This window comes from Lichenostomus cassidix, chromosome 3 (assembly GCF_008360975.1).
Source record: "Lichenostomus cassidix isolate B80296 chromosome 3, HeHo_3.0, whole genome shotgun sequence".
Taxonomy (NCBI): Eukaryota; Metazoa; Chordata; class Aves; order Passeriformes; family Meliphagidae; genus Lichenostomus; species Lichenostomus cassidix.
Genome location: NC_139483.1, coordinates 11,175,531 through 11,193,264, shown reverse-complemented (window position 1 = coordinate 11,193,264; position 17,734 = coordinate 11,175,531). Strand labels below are relative to the sequence as shown.

The window sequence follows — 17,734 nt, the reverse complement described above, 5'->3', positions numbered from 1 at the left end:
CCTCTCAGGCCTGGAATGCAAAATATTTCACATTAGCAGTGGGTGTTTCCACAGCTTTCGATATTTGGGAACTTGGAACAAATGCTTATTTAGCAGTGGACAGACTTGGGTACAAACGTGCTCTTTGTGAAGGCAGTTGATGCTGTGGTGTTTGGAGGGAAATTTCCCTGAGGTTGGAGGACATGCAATTGTTTGTCCAGACCCCAAGGAACAGTTCTCATTCTCTTAACAAGAGTGTTGGTCTCATGGGCTGGGACAGGCAGCTCTTTGGAGGTCCGGAGGGAAGCAAGACTAACAAGATGCTTGGTGGATGCACAGGAACACTCTTCTTGATGAGGTTGAAGTTGTACAGGGTGTTAGCTTTGCTGCTGGTGGGGTTTGCAAAGGCTGTGAACCAGCGCAGTGGGTTTTGCAGTCTAAGTGAAAGAGGCAGCCCCACCTTTGGCATGGCAGTACCTGCTGGAGAAGGCTGATCATGTCCAAGTTGGGAGAAGGGCAACTGTAGTGTCTTTTACCTTCATAAGAAATCAACTGTGTCTTCGAGAAGAGGAGGAAGAGAGATGGAGAAATGATAATTTGGCAGTTGGTAACATGTTGTTTCCTGGGCTCAGTGTGCATTTCAGCATGGCAGAGGTGCCAAGGTGGGTGGCCTGATTCCATGGCTTGCTCCTTGCCTGGAGGACATTGGGAGGTGGCGTCCAAGAGCTGCTTGTAAATGCTTCTAGTTTGTTGAAGAGCAGATGTTGTATTGCACAGAGGGGTTAAAGGGCTGTGCTGTGCCTGTAGCATACCTTATGTGCTGCCTTGCCTGAAAGAAGCAATCACACTGCTGGACATGGAAGGATTTGTTCTCTGAGGGAGACCTGATGAGGAAGGAGGTGGGAATGCTGCAGGTTTTCAGGTTTTTCGTGTTGCTGCTGCTGGAGAGGGGGCCATTCCCTGGGCTTTGCCGTGGTTTGGAGACTCTGCACATGGTTCACCTCTTGCTCCTGATGTCCTTGTGAGCTTTCAGCAGTCCAGAAACACTGGGCATCTCCTGTGGTTTTTGGGGAGATTGTTCACAGGGAGTTGTGAGTAAGGTGATGGGCCCTGAAGTTCTTTAGAAACTCATTTGTTTGCTTCTTAATGCCTTTCAACACTGTTGAACCACAGCATATGGAAGCAAGCTCGTGGATTTTTGATTCTGGAGGATGTGGCCTGTTCAGAGACCTGCACTTCCACCTCCTTCATCCTACCAGACCCTGTCAGGATCTGCTATGCTGGTTGTGTTGATGAGCTGTCAGCTCTCTGCTTTTCCTTGCCCATCACAGTGGCTGCTTTCCTGCACTGCTTTTGGGTGTTATGTGAAGGAGCAGTGTCAGGTCATCTCTGAAGTCACACAGGGCCAGCAAATCCACCTTTCCATTGCAATGGGAGCTGTTGCTTTTGCCATTTGGTTTAGAGTGGACAGCTGGTGTGCCTAAAAAAGGACCAGACTGAAGGAAGGATCATCTTTGCGGGGAAGACCATCTCCCATTTCACCCTTCCTGTGCCTTCTGAATGTATCACTGTGCAGGCAGTAGGAAGGAGCAGAGGCTTGCAAGGCTTGTCTTAATATGGATGTAGGTTGGTTTGGGAGCTAGACCAGAGTCTTGCTTTGCAGGAGGCACACAGGTGTCTGTAGTCTCAGGGAGTGAAGCACTGGAAGAACAACTGTCTGGGGTTCCTTCTGGAATGGGTGAAAGAGATGGTGAAGGCTGGGTGTAGTGAAGCTCCTGTGGGCTCTTGAGGTTGGAGGCATATTCAGTGTTTTAAGCAGCTGCAGCTCTCCAGGTCCCTGCTGCTTGAATAGAGGTTGAATAGGTTTGTCCTGCATTTCCTATTGCCTCTGCCTTCTCTGGCACAGTGCAACGCAGTGAGGATGAACCCATGCCACCCAGTCAAGGCAAGGATTCCATTTCTGGTCATTCCTTTATTCAAGAGAAATACTTGGCAGTAAGCACTGTTCTGTGTTTACCTGTGTCTCCTTTTAATCTGAGCAGCCCTTGCTGAGTAGCTGTGGAAGATCTTTAAGCCAAAACACAAGTGGTCTTTGTTTCAAAGCATCAATTTGTGTTGGCAGCCAGGTCTGCGGTGCATGTGCTTTTCATTGACTGCTGCTCCAGCTCTGTTTCTCACTCTTGCCAGTTCTTTTTTAAACTTCATACAGAAATGTTTTTCCTGAGCTTAAAAGGCTGACCTGTACAGTACTTCTAGTCTTAGTTTTAGCCTTGTCTTTCAGGGAAGCAGTCTCTGTCTGGTCACAGAACAGACTGCTTACCTCTGCTCTGATAACTAATAAATGCTGTCTGATCAGCAAAGAGAAAGGCAAGGGAGGCACTTCAGAGTGGTTTGCAAGTTTCTGAAAGCTTGGTCTGTGTGCCTGGGATGAGGAGTTTTGGTGTGCTTGCCCAGCTCTGACTTTCCCAAGCTTGCTTGTCTTAGCAGTTTGGGAAAGTTGATGGGTGGGTGCTATTTTGATACTCTTTGCAGACTGTTACTGCCTGGGGCTCCTCCTTTTATTTGATCAGCTTTCAAAAATCCCTCCTCTCTTCTCCAATTCTGACCTTCTGGAATTGTTCTGCAAGGGCTTCTCTTGAAAATGCATTCTTATCCTTAAAAATTATAGGTGGCATCCAGGCAAGGCCCATGTTGTCATTAAAACATTTCTGCTGGTAGTGAACAGATAATTTCTGAGGTGTTCAGGTGCCCCAGAGAACAGAATGAAAACCAGCCAGGTCCAGCTGTAGAATTCAGGAGGAGACAGTGAGGAGCACTCATGAACTCCTGTCACCTTGCATGGTGGATGCACACAGTGTGTGTGTCAGGAGAGGAGGCATGGCTGGTTTTAACTAATGATTCCTCCTGTGAGATAGTGCTTGCCAGTGGGATACCAATGGCCTGTCTTCTCCTTGTCAATTTAAGCTCTGATTTGAATGGAGCAGGCAGGGATTTTGGCATCTGTGAACTGGAGTGTGCAGAGGGTCCCTGAGCGTGCATGAATTGAGTTCACCACTGTCAGGTGGTCTGCACTTCTGTGAGATTGGGATGTCTTGGATTGATGGTTGTATTGTGCAGGATGATGAATGAAGAAAACTGATACAAGCAGATTCCTGTCTGGAGGGTGGTGTGACACATTTGATTTCAGGGCATGAACCTTCCCTCTCTGGAAAACAAGATGTTGCATGCTGGGTGAAAGCAGTGTAGGCTTGCTGTCTGTGCTGGGAGCTGGTGCAGAAAGGGACTGGGGTTTGAGTGAGGATTACAAGTCTCCCTGTATTTCAGCCCCTGGTTGACCTGTGTTCAGTTCCTAGGAGAATCCTGTCCTGTAAGACAGGAGTGTCTGTGAGCGCTGTGCTCTCAGGCCTCAGTGCTAATGACAGATGTTTGTAGCTCCAAGATGACAGGCTTTATACCTTTTCCCCTCCTGTGATGCTGTTGTGAAACGAGGTTTGTCCCAGCAGCAGGATTTTACACTTTGATGCATCTCAGGCCACCCTGCAGAGCAGCCAAGACTGCAGCCTAGTGCTGTCAATTTGGGCAGACTGGCAGGTTGGCTCTGTCCTCTGTCACCTCAGAAGAAAGCCAGACACGTCTGTCCCCAGAGCCATGGCATGTGGAGGCCAAGTCCCATTCTGGCTGCAGAGGGGAGGCTCATGTGCCTCCGGGGAGGCTGTCCTTTCTGTGAGTGATGCTGGCACAAGGTAGGCATGGTATTGCTTAAGACCAGCTATAAATGCTCTCCTCATTGCAGTTGCTCATTGGCTTCTTGGGGAGCACAAAGGAAGCCTTTGATTCAAACCATACAGTGGCTGTCCAAATGGTTAAGGGCAGGACAAGCTGCAGCTTGCAAGTGCCTTTATTGCTCTCCACTGCAGTGTGCTTTGGTATGTGTCCTGGCTCTGCTGGGGCAGCCCAGCACTCCTGTGGCAGGGAGCTGCTCCATGCTGCTGGTTCTCTCGAAGGCACTGGCAGTGTCTGGGTCACTGGGAAGTGTTTATGGGAGAGAAGATGATGGATTTTATCTTTCCCAGTAAGGACAAGACCAGAGAGGATAAAGCCAGACAGTCTTGTAGGGTGTCACAAAGGGCAGTGTGTCCAATTCTCCTTAACCATTCATGGGAGTGTAGATGGGTTTGTGTTGCTGAAGTCAAGTCATGCAGTTGCCTCTGCCAACACCAAAAGTCTCCTTCAGCAGTTGCAAGAATTATGCAAATTGTCCTGGACCAAAGAAACCAGAGCTTCTCATGAGTTACTTGATGTTGTTTGTTCCTGACCATCCACACGTGAGCACCTGGCAGGTGCTATGGGAGTGGCCAGTTCTGGGCTGAGACTTCTTCTGTAGCAGTGAGATCTTGTTTTGTGATCATTCTTTCCTCCAACTAGGTTTGAACAGTTCTTTGTCCATCATATTTCAAGCAAAAGCTGAGCTACAACGGCAGCACATCTGATTTTTTTTCCCCTCACTGTTGAGTTCACTCCTGATGGCTCTCCCTGCATGTTGTGTGTGTGCTTGCAGCCTTTAGATGCCTTGTTCTGGTGCGAGTGCAGCTGCTCCTTTTCCAGTTGTGCCTCCTATCTCCACTTCTTCCTGATTCCTCTTCTGTATCCAGACCTGCCATGGCATGCCACACGCCCCCCTCCCAGACTTTGCTGTTTCTTGGTTTCTCTCCAGTGCCTGCCTCTGGGCACTGCTGTTTTGCCAGGTGTGGCTGTGGCTTCCTCCTGCCATCTTGAGATTGCCTTTGTCTTCTTGAGTCAGGCCTCCAGTTCACACCAGTTGGTGAGAAATCAGAGCAGAGCTGGGACAGGGCTGCTGAGATGTTCAGGTGGTTCTTGGAAATCATGAGACTTTCTGGATAAGGATTCTTCGCTCAGCTGAAGCAAAGTCTCAAAGCCATGTGGTCTGAAGCAGAAAGCATTTATCTGAATGGTTAACATTTTGGCAAAAAAATAACAAAGGTCATACTGGGCATCCTTGGCCATCATGTATTGTGTCTGTGGCATTGAGTGTCTGTTGCCACTGTTTGTGTGCTTCCTTGGCCTTTGGTTGCTTTGGATGTCCAGGTACTCTTCACACTGGTGGCTTTGTGTCTGTCCAGTAAGAACTTTGTGTTCTCCAGATATATTGGAAATCAGCTTTTCTGCCACAGTGGAGAAAAGCACTATATTTCATCAAGGAGATGTGGTTAGTATGAATTTCTGTCTCAGTGAGTCTGTTTCAGCCAAGCTTTTCTTTAATTTGACACTGGGGATTTGCATTAGGTTTATCTGTAGCAAATGTTCTCCCTAGTTATTGATTTGTAAAATATTCCAGAAAGTGCCCTGCTACATATTCTCCCCATTCAGTGACTTTTTTCCATTTTTAGCTGAGATAATGTAGCAACGTCTCATAGAGAAGCTACCTCTCAATTAATATTGCATGAGCAGAAGAAATATTAGCTTCTCCATCTGCTTTTCTATTTTTGTGGCTTTTAATATAGATTCATAAATGGCTTTAATGAACATAAACAAGGAACTGTTCTTTTCTGTGCCCTCTATGCTTGCAGAAGTGACACTGCAAGTCCAGCCTCCCTGGTGATGTATTTCCCAGGAGGTAGGTCCTAGACAACAGCACTTCCCTGCACAATCACAGATGATGATTGTGACATGGGGCTGGTCTGTGGCTTTCTAGCAATGAAAAGAAGAGGATCTAGGATAAATCTGCACAGCTGTGGGACGTAGCTGGAGACAGATGTGGGGAGTTGTGGATGGTGCTTTGTAGCCAGGAAGAAGCCAGTGCCACACAGATGGAAAATGGACGAGCAGTGCACAGCAGGCAGTGCTGATGAACGAGTGTTCCTGAAACACTCGTGAGGGTTGGCACAGAAATCACATGAGCCCACTGGGAAGCCCTGGGCTACCAGTCCATCCTCTTCAAGCTTCAGAGGCAGCCAGAGGTCAAAACCCAACAGGGCAGAGCCTGTATAAATAGAAGAGGCACCAATGCAACTGATGGAGTGAGACCTATTTCAGATGTCTCCTCAGTTGCCTTTTCACTGCATTTTTTAGTTTGCAGCACTGTGGTGGCTTCTAGGAAGGGCATGTGCCTCTCATGGGAGCTTCTTTCCTTCCTGTAGGAGGGGAGTAAGCTGGTTAAACCTTCAGTAAATCAAGTGGTGAAGCAGGATGCTCCAGAGACTCACCTCGAGTGAGACACACAATGCAGCTGTGCTCTGTGGGGAGCCCTGCAGTAGGATTGCCCCTGCTCTAGTGTTGTATTGTGGCATTTCCCAGTCTCCATGACTTCTCCTTGTTCCTGGGAAGGCAGAGTGGCTGGGTGCATGCTTGTGGGTGGGCTGTACAGAGGCAGCAGCAGGAAGGGGTGCACAACTGAATGCTTGCAGCAGTTGCCAGAGCATGGGTGTCATTTTCAAGACCATGGCACTGGATGAACCATTTCTCCCATGAGCTGTAAGCTGTGTGGAGAGCTTGGCCAGCTGGATCTTCCTGGCTTCATGGCAAATCCATCTGAGTCTCCACAGGCATATAACTAAGGGAAACTTAGCTGTAAATATACTGACATGACCTGGAGAGAGATTTAAAATATTTATCCTAGAGCAGAGCTTGGGATATAAATAAGCTCCCTGTCTGTTTCCCTGCACGCGAGGCTCAGAAGTGCAGCTGTCCCTTTGTCCCCAGCTCTCTGAGTCCTCTTTGGGACCAGCAAGTTGCTTATGGATGGGCTTGAAGTCCATACAGATAGTGTAAACATATAGCTGTCAGCAAAATGGAGAGGGTATTTGCAGTAGTGTAGATGTGAATTTTTGACTACAACTTCTGTCCCCTCGTTGCCTCTACAGCTGCTGGCCCTGCTCTGTTGCTCTTGGGGTGTTTGTGGAGTTTGCTGGTGAGCCATCTCTTGGGGTCTGGCTGGGTAAGGTTGTAGCCTTCTCACTTGGCCCCAAGCAGGATTTGCAAGATGTCCAGACCAAGCGTATCCAAAGGGAAGCACAGGTTTGAGTGGTACTGGCGAGGTTTTCTTCCTTTCAGTAGGTTTGGTGGCAGCATGCAGAGAAACAGCTCACTCAAGCACGTCCAGGGGCAAACATGCTTCATTCTCCAGCCAACACTGCTGGGAGGGCAAGGAGGGCTTGCTGGCAGGAGTGCCCCACGTGCAGCCCTGGCCACCTTGCTGCTGTGAGCAGCAGCTTTGCCTTCGATGGTGTGTTGCTGAAGCAGCTGGCTTTGCTTGCAGGGCTCGTGTGCGTGCTGCTCCTCTCTGCACTGCTTCCCTTGCCCTGGCCTCTTCCCACCCCCACCCCCACGCCCTTTTGTCTTTACAGCCTGAGCTTCCATTCTCTGCAGCGGCTGGCTGGGGCTCCTGTTTGCTGAAGGGAAATGCCAGACAGTTTTATGGAGCTTCTTCTGTTTTTTCCCGTCATCTGGAACGGCGTTTGAGCTGGAACAGGAAAAACGCAATGCCCTGGCCAGGAGCTCCATCCACACACACAGTGCTGCTATGGGGGAATCCCTCTTGGCTGGGCTTGGGATGGCAGGAACAGCATCAGCCTTTGGCCCTCAGCCTGAGTGCAAGGATGTGAGGATGGATTGGCAAGAACTGGTGTGATACCTGGAATGCTGGCCCCATTGCCATGGGATGAGCTCTGAGCCACACAGACCCTGTGGGTGCAGCAGTGCAGCCTCACTGCCACCAGACCTTGCCTTCAGCCCTGGGGCAAGGAGTGCTGAGCCAGCTCTGTCACAGCTCTTCCCTGCTGGCAGGACCTGCCTGCCTGTTCAACACCACCAGGGCTCTCCTCTACCACCAGAGGAGTTCTGCTTGGTAAAGACCTTTGTGTTCTCATATGGCTCTGCTTAAATTGCAGGGGAAGCATCATCCTTCAAGACCACTGTGCTCATCCTGGTTCTGCTTGGCATCTGTATACCATGTTTCCTTTAGTGGTAGGAAAGTGCAGTGGCTGTGCTGTGCTGGCCAGAGAGCTTAGCCTTCAGATCACTATGTCTCCTGCCAGCAGCAGACATCAGGTGTTTATGAGGAAAGCAGGGAATTGCTCAAGGGCTGAGAGCAAGCCTGGGAGAGTTGGTTGGCAAGACAGGTGGGTGCAGCAAGCCTGTCAGTGGTGCTGAGTCGCCCTTGAAACATTTGTGTTTCTCACTGGGGCTTGGCAGTGCAGCTGGCAATGTCTGCTCAGGAGCCTTTGGCTGATGCCTTGTTAAAGATGGTTTCACTGAGCCAGCAGGATTCCCATCTCCTGTGCTGGGCTTGAGGTCTTCTCTCTCTCACTTGTCCCTCTGTCTCTGTACATCTGCTATGAAGATGTTGTTCTGACCTTCCTGGGAGTCTCATGGCCACCACTGTCTGTGATGCTCAGGTATGGGCCCACTTACTCAGCCAAAGCAAGCTGCCTTTTCCACAAGCCAGGGGCCAAGTGGTGCTGCCAGAACCCAGCTGTGCCCTGAGAGTTGGGGCAGGAGAAGTGATCTGGCTGCTAACTCTGCCCTGTTCCTCTCCCAGCTGCATGACTACAGCTCTGCACTCATGGCTTGGGCTGGTTCTCTGGGCTGGGTGCCCAGGAAGGGTGTCTGGGCTTCTCTTAGGGTCCTGGGACCACACAATGACCCAAAAGAACAGCATCCTTTCCCTGGGTGCAGTGTCCTCTGTAGATGCCACTTGCAGTGGGTGCTGGGAGTATGGGCACAGCAGAGCATGCCTTGGAGCAGTGTCAACGTGCTCCCAGGGCAGACAGACAACTCCTGCAGCTCCAAGGCCAGTTGTTCTGGTTCAGCAGCCCCAGCAGTTTCAGGGAGACGAGGAGCTTGGCTGCCATGGGAGTTCCCTCTCCTGCTCCCGCTTTTTCCTGTTTGAGCAAGGTGCTGAGATGTTGGGAGAAACTGTGGGGCAAAGCACAGCTCACAGTTCAGCCCAGACACATTCTCCACAAAGACCACCATCAAATCCCACAGCCTTGGGGACAAACTGTGTAGCATGGTGTCTGCCCCACTGGATCAGGTCAGCCTGCAGTGCAGTATTGGTTGAAAACAGCCCTGCTTGGCTTGGGAATGACTAGGAACCTCCTGAAATACTTCCATCACTCTGTGGCTGCAGAGTAGCAGCCCTGTTTGCTGTTCTTGTTGATAGCCAGGGTAGCAGCTAGTTCTTACTTCACTCCCCACCCACCTGTCCCTGACTGCAGAGGGTATCACCACATCCTGCTGCTTTGGTTTGGCTGCCGCCTGGCTTTGGGCACACAAGGAGGCAGGATCTCAGCTCACTGCCAGGGAGCTCCTATGGCAGAGTTAGGAAACTGAGCTTGAGATGTTCTTGGAAGAAGCAAGCCTGTGGGATGTGTGGCTGGAGAGAGGACAGGGTCTGGGCTGGGGTAATAGGATGGGTAGCATGAGAACCAGAGGTAGGGATGCCCCAAACTAGTTTGAACTGGGCAGGTGAGTGAGGTCAGTGCCAGGATAGCCTGGCTATCCTGACAAGTGCTGGCAGCTGTCAAGAGTCTGCAGCTGGTTGCCTGGGCTCACTGTGCTTGTCCTGAGTCTTTTTCTCAGTTCTAATGGCCTTTTCTCCTGCAGCAGGTGCATGAACAGTGCCTGCCTGCCTGCCTTGGGATGGAGCTGTGTGCAGCAGAGGCTGCCCTGCAGTGTGGCTGTGAGCTCTTCCCAGGGTCCAGCTGTACCCCAACACATCACTGCCAGCACTGCCTTACATCTGTTCCAGCGATTGATTCACAGTGTTCAAACAACAGTGGCTTTGTTCTGGTTTCTTCTGATAATTGCTCAGAAACTGGGCTTGGCCATTCCTATGTATGGGATTCTGGGCCTGGAAGGGCAAGGATACACCACAGCTTGCAGCCTTTCTGAACAATTTTTGGGAGACTAATGGGAATTGTGCTAAGTAGTTGCAGCTTTTGCCCTTTTCCTTTCTTTCTTTTTTGTTTCCTATTCTAAAGCTTGGTTTGAAGGGCAGAATTGGCTTCTCAGTATTTGCTTGGTTGTGCTTCTCACAGAAAGCAGTGGAGAGAGGTGCTGTGGGCCACCTGGAGTGAGCTCAGCAGTGCTGTGCTGTGCAGGCATCATGTCTCTTGCTAATCTGGACTGAACTGCCACAGCAGGCAGAGGTTCAGTGGTCATCTGAGCAGAGCCACACTCTCACAGCAGAGCTGGTGGATCCAGGTGCATGATGCAATTGTAGGGGCGAATGGATGATGTTTTCCCAAATTCCCAATCATCTTGATCCACACCAATATGACCTGGAGCTCATAGGTACTGGTCCAGTTCCTCCTGGCTCATGAAGCCAAAGCCACTCCAGCGGAGCATTTCTTGGAAATTCTGCCTTTGCGCCCCTGATTGCTTTCCTGGGTGCAGAGTGAGTTTTTGCCTTTACTTTAACTGGAATGGGAAAAGATGTCGTTTTAAAAACCTTATATGATGGGTGCCCAAAGACTTTCCAGATGTTGGACTGCTCACTCTGTTCAGAGTTCCTTGCCTGAATCAAACCATTTCCATCTGGCCTGGTGGTTTATTGCAACTCTACCCATCTGAGAGGCTTTCTTGACTGGAACCTCTTGCATGGAGGAACATGCTGGCTGGAAATAATTTGGAGATGCAAATATCTCTGGGTGTTTGGCTTGGCTGCCGTTCCGGCGGTATCTGCTAAGCAGTGGAAGGGGCTGTGTGTGGAGCAGACATGCTCCCAGCAGCTGCTTTATGTGGCTGCAGGGGCCAGCCCAGGAGGCAGGGGGTTGCTCATGTTACTGAGCATTCATGATTTTCCTTGCTTGCTTCTACGGCTTCAGCTGGCGCAAGTGAGCCTGCTGGCTCTGCGCTTGTGACCAGGAGGGGAGGAAAAGCTGACCCATGTGTTGTTCCCAGTTCTGGCATGCCAAAAATCTGCTTTTATATGAGCATGTTCATAATGAACTGTGTCAGGAAACACATGGCTCGCTGGAGACATGAATAGGAGGTCTGTGCTCACTGAGAGCCTCGCAGGGACAAAGAGCAGATGCCGGGGTGCATTGCTTGCTTTGTGGCAGTCTGCATCCTGTGGGAGCAGAAGATGGAATCGAGGTATGATGTGCTTGGCTGATGCAGCAGAGGACAGGACAGGAGAGGAGGCCAGGTGAGTGGTTTTACTGCCTGCTGCTCTTTGTGGCACCTCTGGTCTAGAGAGACCTGGCTTGCTGCTCTGCAAATGTGGCTGTTTGCAGTGAAGGCTGGGTTGGAAGGAGCCCAGGCACTGCAGGTCAGCAAAGTGCTGCTAACAGCTTAGGATGAGAATTGTGGGTGGGGATGAGAGAGAACAGGACAAGTGTGTGAGGTCCATTGGGCCCTAGGTATCATGTGGGCAGAGGAGCTGTGCAAGCTGTGCCTGGCTGCAGCAGGATAAAGGGCTGTCAGGGGAGAGTTGCAGTCCTGAGCATTAGCAGCACTTCAGTGTCTTGAGTGTTGCTCCCTTGTAGGAAATGCTGCCAAGCCTGCGTGGGCTGAGCTGCTGGTGAGCAGTGCACACCCAGCACATGAGGAGTTAAACCTGCCTGCAGGCAGTGGAGCCTTGTTCTGACAGAGGGCTCGGCTTGTCCTCTGGACCAGCAAGCTCAGGATGCTCTAGCTCAGTGATTTCATTGCCCAGCCTTTGGAAGCGAGCCAGGGCTTGAACTCAGAGTTTGCTGCTCTTTGATCCAAGAGTGACTAAAAGGAAAGCCTAAGAGCTGGAGCCATTCCCAAGGACTTGGCAACTGAAGGAATTGCTGCCTGCAGACAGTGATGTTTAAGTTGCCCCTAAAGAGAAGACCTGTTTGATAACACTTCATGGGAATGTGTTATTGAAACCTTTGAGAGGCCAGGACCCCAAGCCCTAGCACCATCCCTGCTGTGCCTTTTGTGGCCTTGGGATGGAGCACAGGGCATGGTCTTTTCTGAAAACGTGCCTATGGCTGCCTTTGACACCAGACTTCTGCTGTGGCCCAATGTCTTTCTCACAGAACATGGTGATAAATCAGTCCTGTGTTTGGGACATGGGATCTGAGTGTGAGCTTCTGAGGCTCTTCTGCTCTTTTCCTTCAGGGGTTGTCTTTCCTGTGGCCCTTAGCTCTGCCCCTGGGCTTGCAGGGCTCCAAGTCATCCTCCAAGCTGTGGCTCTGGTTTGTTGGTTTTGCTTGGGGCTAGCAGCAGCTAAACATGCTGCTGAGGGATGCAGTGGCAGCTTCAGAGTGATGCTTTGCCTGTGTCTGCCTTGCCTTGTTGCAGGTTTACAGAGCTGGGAGCGAGTGTGGCACTGCGATATGAGTGAGTGCATTAGCTCATCCAAATCTTCTTTCTCCTTAGTGGTTTCAAAGAGAAATAGCCTGTGTTGCTGCTGGACAAATTGCAGAGGCTTTGTTTCTTCAGTGGTCTGAGTAATGGCCGGGGCAGAAGCATAAAGGACACGGTGTGGATATGGTGGGGTGGTGATGTCTCAGAAATGGATTCCTAGCAGCTAAAAGCTGTCGCTGCCACCCTGCTTTGCTGAGGTTTGTTAACTAGCTGAATGACCCATCTAGAGTTGGTGTCTTAGTTAAAAAGGGGTGAAAGGGTCTGTAAATCTTGGCCTTTCAGTCTGAGTCCGAAGTGCTGCAGCCTGGGGGTAGGTTTAGGGTACTCCTGCTGTTCACCTCAGGTTGGTGGTGGGGACAAGGGCATTTCTGGCCAGGTCACCCTTCTCTCTCCCAGCTCTATCCCTGGCTTCCTTTCCACAGCAAAGTGCATTGTGTGATTGCTGCAAGGTGCCCAGAGCCTTCCCTGAGTGAACTGCTCTGCTCCTTGGGTGCTGCAAAGGGCCCCACAGGTTTGGGGAGTCAGTGGGAAAAGACTTCCCACCTGTGTGCTGTAGCAGTGCCTTCCCAGGGAACACGGCATCTTTGCCAGCTATTAATGACAACAGACAGGGAGCAAATGTTTAGCAGTGTGTTACCAAGCTCTCTGTCTCATTAGGTGCTGAGCTGGTGGTGTAAATACATTCAGCTCCCACGTCAGGTCAGACTTGTCTTTGCTGTGCAGCCCCAGGAAGATCTGGCTCCACACTGGAGCTGGGACAGATGTGAGCTCCTTGCTCTGGTGTGGGAGCATGTGAGGTCCACTCTGCTTTGAGAGGCCAGACAGATGCTGTCCAGCCATGTCCTCTGCCAGAACAGCTGGCTGGGCCAGTTTTTGCAGCTGGCTGCTTCCATTGCATCCTGGTATTTCTGGGTCTTAGTTTTATTTGTTTCCTGTAAGCCAGATGTCCCCCTCTGTAGCTGGGACAGGTCTAATGCTCTGGCTCGCAGGGGAGAAGTAGTGGAGGATGGTTCCCTTCAGGGGAGGAAGGATAGATGCAGTTTGGGTGCTGTCCTGGTCACTGGAGATGAATTGCAGATCCTCCAAACTGCAGTTCCAGGTGCAGAGCATTAAAGGAATTGGCTTGCACATCTGGCTGAGCTGACCCAGGGTGAATTTTGCTGAAGTGCTCCTGGAAGCAAATCTGCAGAATAATGCTCCTGAGGCCTGGCTGGAGAGTGGGGCTGGCCTACAAGCTGCAGAAGCACCACAGTGCTGGGCTCACTTTCCAAACCAAGAAACCTTATACTTGCACACAGCCCTCTCCCCCATCCCATTCCCATGCTTTTAGTTCCTTGTTTGGTTGCAAGCAGCTTTGGGATTACTCATATCCTGTGGTGTCTCTGGGGTTGGTAAACTCTTGGGTACAGAATGGAATGGATCCTTTCCTTTTCCCTTTCTGTCCTTTGTCCAGAGCTCTTTTAGTCTGGAGGAGCTGGTGCCCAGGAGCTGCCCTGGGCATGCCTGGATGTGGGCAGTTTGGGGTTGATGGGAGCATGGATCTCCCACAGGGCTGGGGATTTGGAGCATTGCATTGTTCTTCCAGCTGCCTTGCCTGTTGCTTCCCCAGCACGGCTGTAGGTGAGAGGGGTGACTGTGGACTCAGCAGGAATCTGAGGCTGTGCAGCAGCTGAAGGCTTTGTGGTTGAGGCTGCATTCCCAAGTGATGTCGTTAGGCAAGGAGACCATGATTTTAGGATTGTTTCAAGATGTAGGCAGCTTGGCCTGTCAGGCAGGGCAGGAGATGTGCTGCCTGGTCTCCCCAGCTTGCCCAGTTGCTCTGCAGTACCCAGATGGTGCTGGGCTACTGGAGGGTCCCCAGGTGAGCCTATGGGATTGGCATTGAGGTGTTAAAGCAATGGATAGAAAACCCAGCTCAGGTCGAGCCTGGGCCTGTAATGTTGTCCCATGTCCTTGCAGCCTGGAAGATGACCATGAATGTTTGGGCTTGGTGCCATGGCAGGGACTCACCAGGCAGCATTCCTGGTGCTCTCAGGCCTCTTGGTATGGTGCAGAAGGTGGGGTAGGTGCCTTCACTGCCAGGCGTGTCCAGGCTGTGCCAGGACCATAGACACTCTCGTTGGCTGCAGCCCTAAATACAGCCTTAGAGAGGGCTGGTCTGCCAAGGGTGAGTCCTGCCACCCCACACATTTTCTGCCTTTCACCGAAGTCCAGCACCCCATGAGGGTCTGCAGTCCATAAGGTTGCTCAGCTATCTCCATGGCAGAGTGGGGGGACAGTGTCCAGCCTGAGAGGGCAAGCATTGAGACATAGGGCTGGGCAATTCACTGCCAACTCCTTCCCCCAGAGCTCTACAATGTCTCTCTGTTTAGAGTATACCAAACCTGGTGCTTCTTAGGTGGTAAACGGATGTGAGAGCCCCCAGAATTTCAGCCCCAGTTTCCCTGTGCTAGCCCTCAGCTCTGCCATGGCTCCCCCAGATCTTTATTACTCTTTTGGTGCATTTTCTTACAGCTCTGGCTGCTGAAAAGAGCAGCACTGATGTATTTCACCCTTCTAGCTGTGGAGAATGGTTCCAAAGACATTGCCAGTCTGTGCTGAGTCTGCTGCCACATCACTGCATTAATGCTGTGGCAGCCTTCAAGAGGTTTGGCTACCATGGGGCTGTGTCTCCTTTAGCAGAGATGTGGAGAGCCCTTTGCTTCCTGGCAATCCCATAGGATTGAAAACTCACTCTGCTGAGCTTCAAACAGCAGTGACTGACTTCATAGGGTTGCTGACAAGTCTGTCCTGGATATGGCTTTGTTCATTTTGTTTGTCACCCTGCAATGCTCTGCATGTGCTCAGGCTGGAGTCTGACAGTGGCTGAGTCCTGGGGACAGCCAAAGACAAAAAGGTGAATTGAGATGCACTTGTTGGAAATTAGGACTGGTAATGCACATGGTGTCACTGTTTTTCCTGGGAAGCTGCTATTTACCTCCTTAAATAAATGATATGAGTTTTGAGCAGGGGTACCACTGCCTGAAGGATGCCATGCTCCTGCACTCAGATCTTTGCTGTAAGGATGATCTCAGAGCCAGAATGTGACCTGAGCCTGCTCTTCTCTCCATCCTTGTGCATCCTACTAGTGCACAGCCCCTCCCTGCAGATGATTTGCTTTGTGGTGTGTGGGAATGATATCCAGAGGACCTGCAGGTACTAGTTCAACTTCCCTACACAGTTCATTTAACCTTTATCTATTACCTCAACAGGAGGCTTTTGTATTTCAATTAGGTATCCTTTGGGTAGCACACCACTGGGTGTTTTCAATTGTGCTGCATTTCAGACATGTTTATCTAATCTGGCTGAAGCTTTCCTGAAAAGCTTTCTGTAGCCACAGTTGAGATGGTTTTAGGCCAGAAACATGTGTGGAGGGTTTCTTTTTCTCCCAGCCGGGGGTGGCTTGTGTTCCATGCATATGCAGAGGCCGGATGTTTGCCAGCACACACATTTGGGACTGCTCCATGTTGGTATGGGCTTTGCAGGACTGTGGCTGGCCCAGCTCTGTTAGGGGACAGTTCTGCACTGTCTGATGCTGATGTGGTGTTGCTGGATAGTTTTTGGGGTGACTCTCACTAAGGGAAAAGAGTCATTTTGCTTCGTCAGCAGCTCCCAGCAATGTGTCCCAGCCCAGATGAGCTCATGAAACCACAGCAGAAGCATGCTGTTGGGAAGGTGTCCAGTCTGAGCTGGGGCTGCCTTTGCTCTCTCATCTGGAGCAGCCTCCGGTGGCTGAGCCACACATGGCCGTGGCTCTGCCACACAGGAGAGCTGGGAGGTCCTCCAGCTGGTGAGTGGAACAAACAGAGTCATTTTCTTCTTAATTCAGCACATGCGGAGATTGTTGGCTTTATGCAGGTTTTAACCAAACTCTGGCATAATAGCATCCCACATAGTAGCCCCCTGCTTAGACAGCTTCCTTGAGCCTCTGCCCCAAAAGCCCAAGAGGTAGAGGGGGGATGCATGAGCCCTGCTGACTGCAGCCTTTTCCTGAACCAGGGCTGTACAGCTGTTACAGGCAAATGCAGCACTTTCCATCTCCGAACACTGGGTCCTGGTGCTCTGGATTGCAGAACTGTGAAAAGCTGTGTCCAGCTCTGGGCTTCTGATGTCTTCCACCCCAAAACTGTCTGGACCACATCTAGCTGCTACTGGTCTTTCCTTGCAGCCCAAATCTGATACATGGCTGGGACAATGGTTTCCAGCATGTGTAGCCAGTTCATCAGTGGCACCTTGGGTGTTACTGTCAGAACAAAACACAAGTTTATGGCTCTGGCTGCACTTTAACACTTATTTATCTGAGCTTGCCTTGACACCTGTGCTCACGAGATGTTCATCACAGGGATCTTGCTTGAGCTGAAAGGGTTGTGTCCATTTCCCCAGCATGGAAAACAACAACATAAATAGTTTGTCTTGTTTCACCAGGGAGCTGCACCCTGGCATTTCCTAACACCTGGTAACATCCTTGCTTCCCATGTGGGACTTGTGCCAAGCCTTCATCATGTCCTCTGTCCACAGAGCCATGTCCTTCTGCCTGGACATGGGGAATGCTGAAGCAGCAGGATGCATGTGATGAGGCAGCTAAAGCTCTCAGATGATCAGTGCTGAGTAAAGTGCAGTTGTGCTGTCAGTGACAGGGTGAGAGCAGCTCTGCTGCTCTTCAGTGTTATATCAGTAATGCCAATGATTTAATGCTAGAAGTGCATGTCATTTAAAATGTAATATCTTAATACTCTGATGGCCTACACCTTCAGAGAGAGGTGCCTCATCACAAACTCAACACTAGCATGACCAGTAGGCTGATACCCCAAGAGCAGAGCAAATCCATCTGCTTCATGAGCTTTCTTTATGCAGCCTGCTACCTGGCACGTGCTTTGTACCATACAGGTATGGCTTGATGGACATATGCCTGGTGTCCTGAGGCATGTCTGTGGAAAATAACAGACCTGGCTCCTGTAGGTTCAAACCTGAGTGGATTTGGCTGTTCTGTTCCCCTTTCTTCCTGCCTGTCTCACCCAGCAGCCTGTTCTGGCGTGAGCTCAGCTCTGATGCTCTGGAGCTTTTAGGCTATTGAGCACATGGCTGTATTTGAGTGAGGCTGGGTGGTTCCTGCCCTGCTGAGTGCTCTCAATGAGATAGCTCTGATGTGACACATGTTCCTGCACGTTGTATCACCTTGAGGCATGTGTTCGTCTTGCGTTCATGAGACAGCTGTCACAGGCTGATGGATAGTTCCTACCCTTAGGGAGGTGCGTGGCAGCTGGCCATGGAAACTTCACTGGACGTGCTGACCCTTGGAGCACAGCTTGTTGATGGGACTTGGCTCAGTATGAGACCCAGGAAACAGGACTTT

At 50.7% G+C, this 17,734-nt stretch overlaps 1 protein-coding gene across 4 annotated transcripts in view; it reads left to right on the top strand.

Annotated features, from left to right (window-relative positions):
- PTK7 (protein tyrosine kinase 7 (inactive)) overlaps positions 1-17,734 on the top strand; it is a 37,418-nt gene that overhangs the window by 5,030 nt on the left and 14,654 nt on the right. Inside the window, exon 1 of one of the 4 annotated variants that reach the window (XM_085054476.1) lies at positions 11,101-11,149. The exons of the other annotated variants lie outside the window; for them this stretch is intronic. Within the exon in view, the coding sequence (XP_084910602.1) occupies positions 11,116-11,149 (34 nt within the window). The 5' untranslated portion in view covers positions 11,101-11,115. Of the gene's footprint in view, positions 1-11,100; positions 11,150-17,734 lie in introns of those variants that run through there. 4 annotated transcript variants of the gene reach the window in all.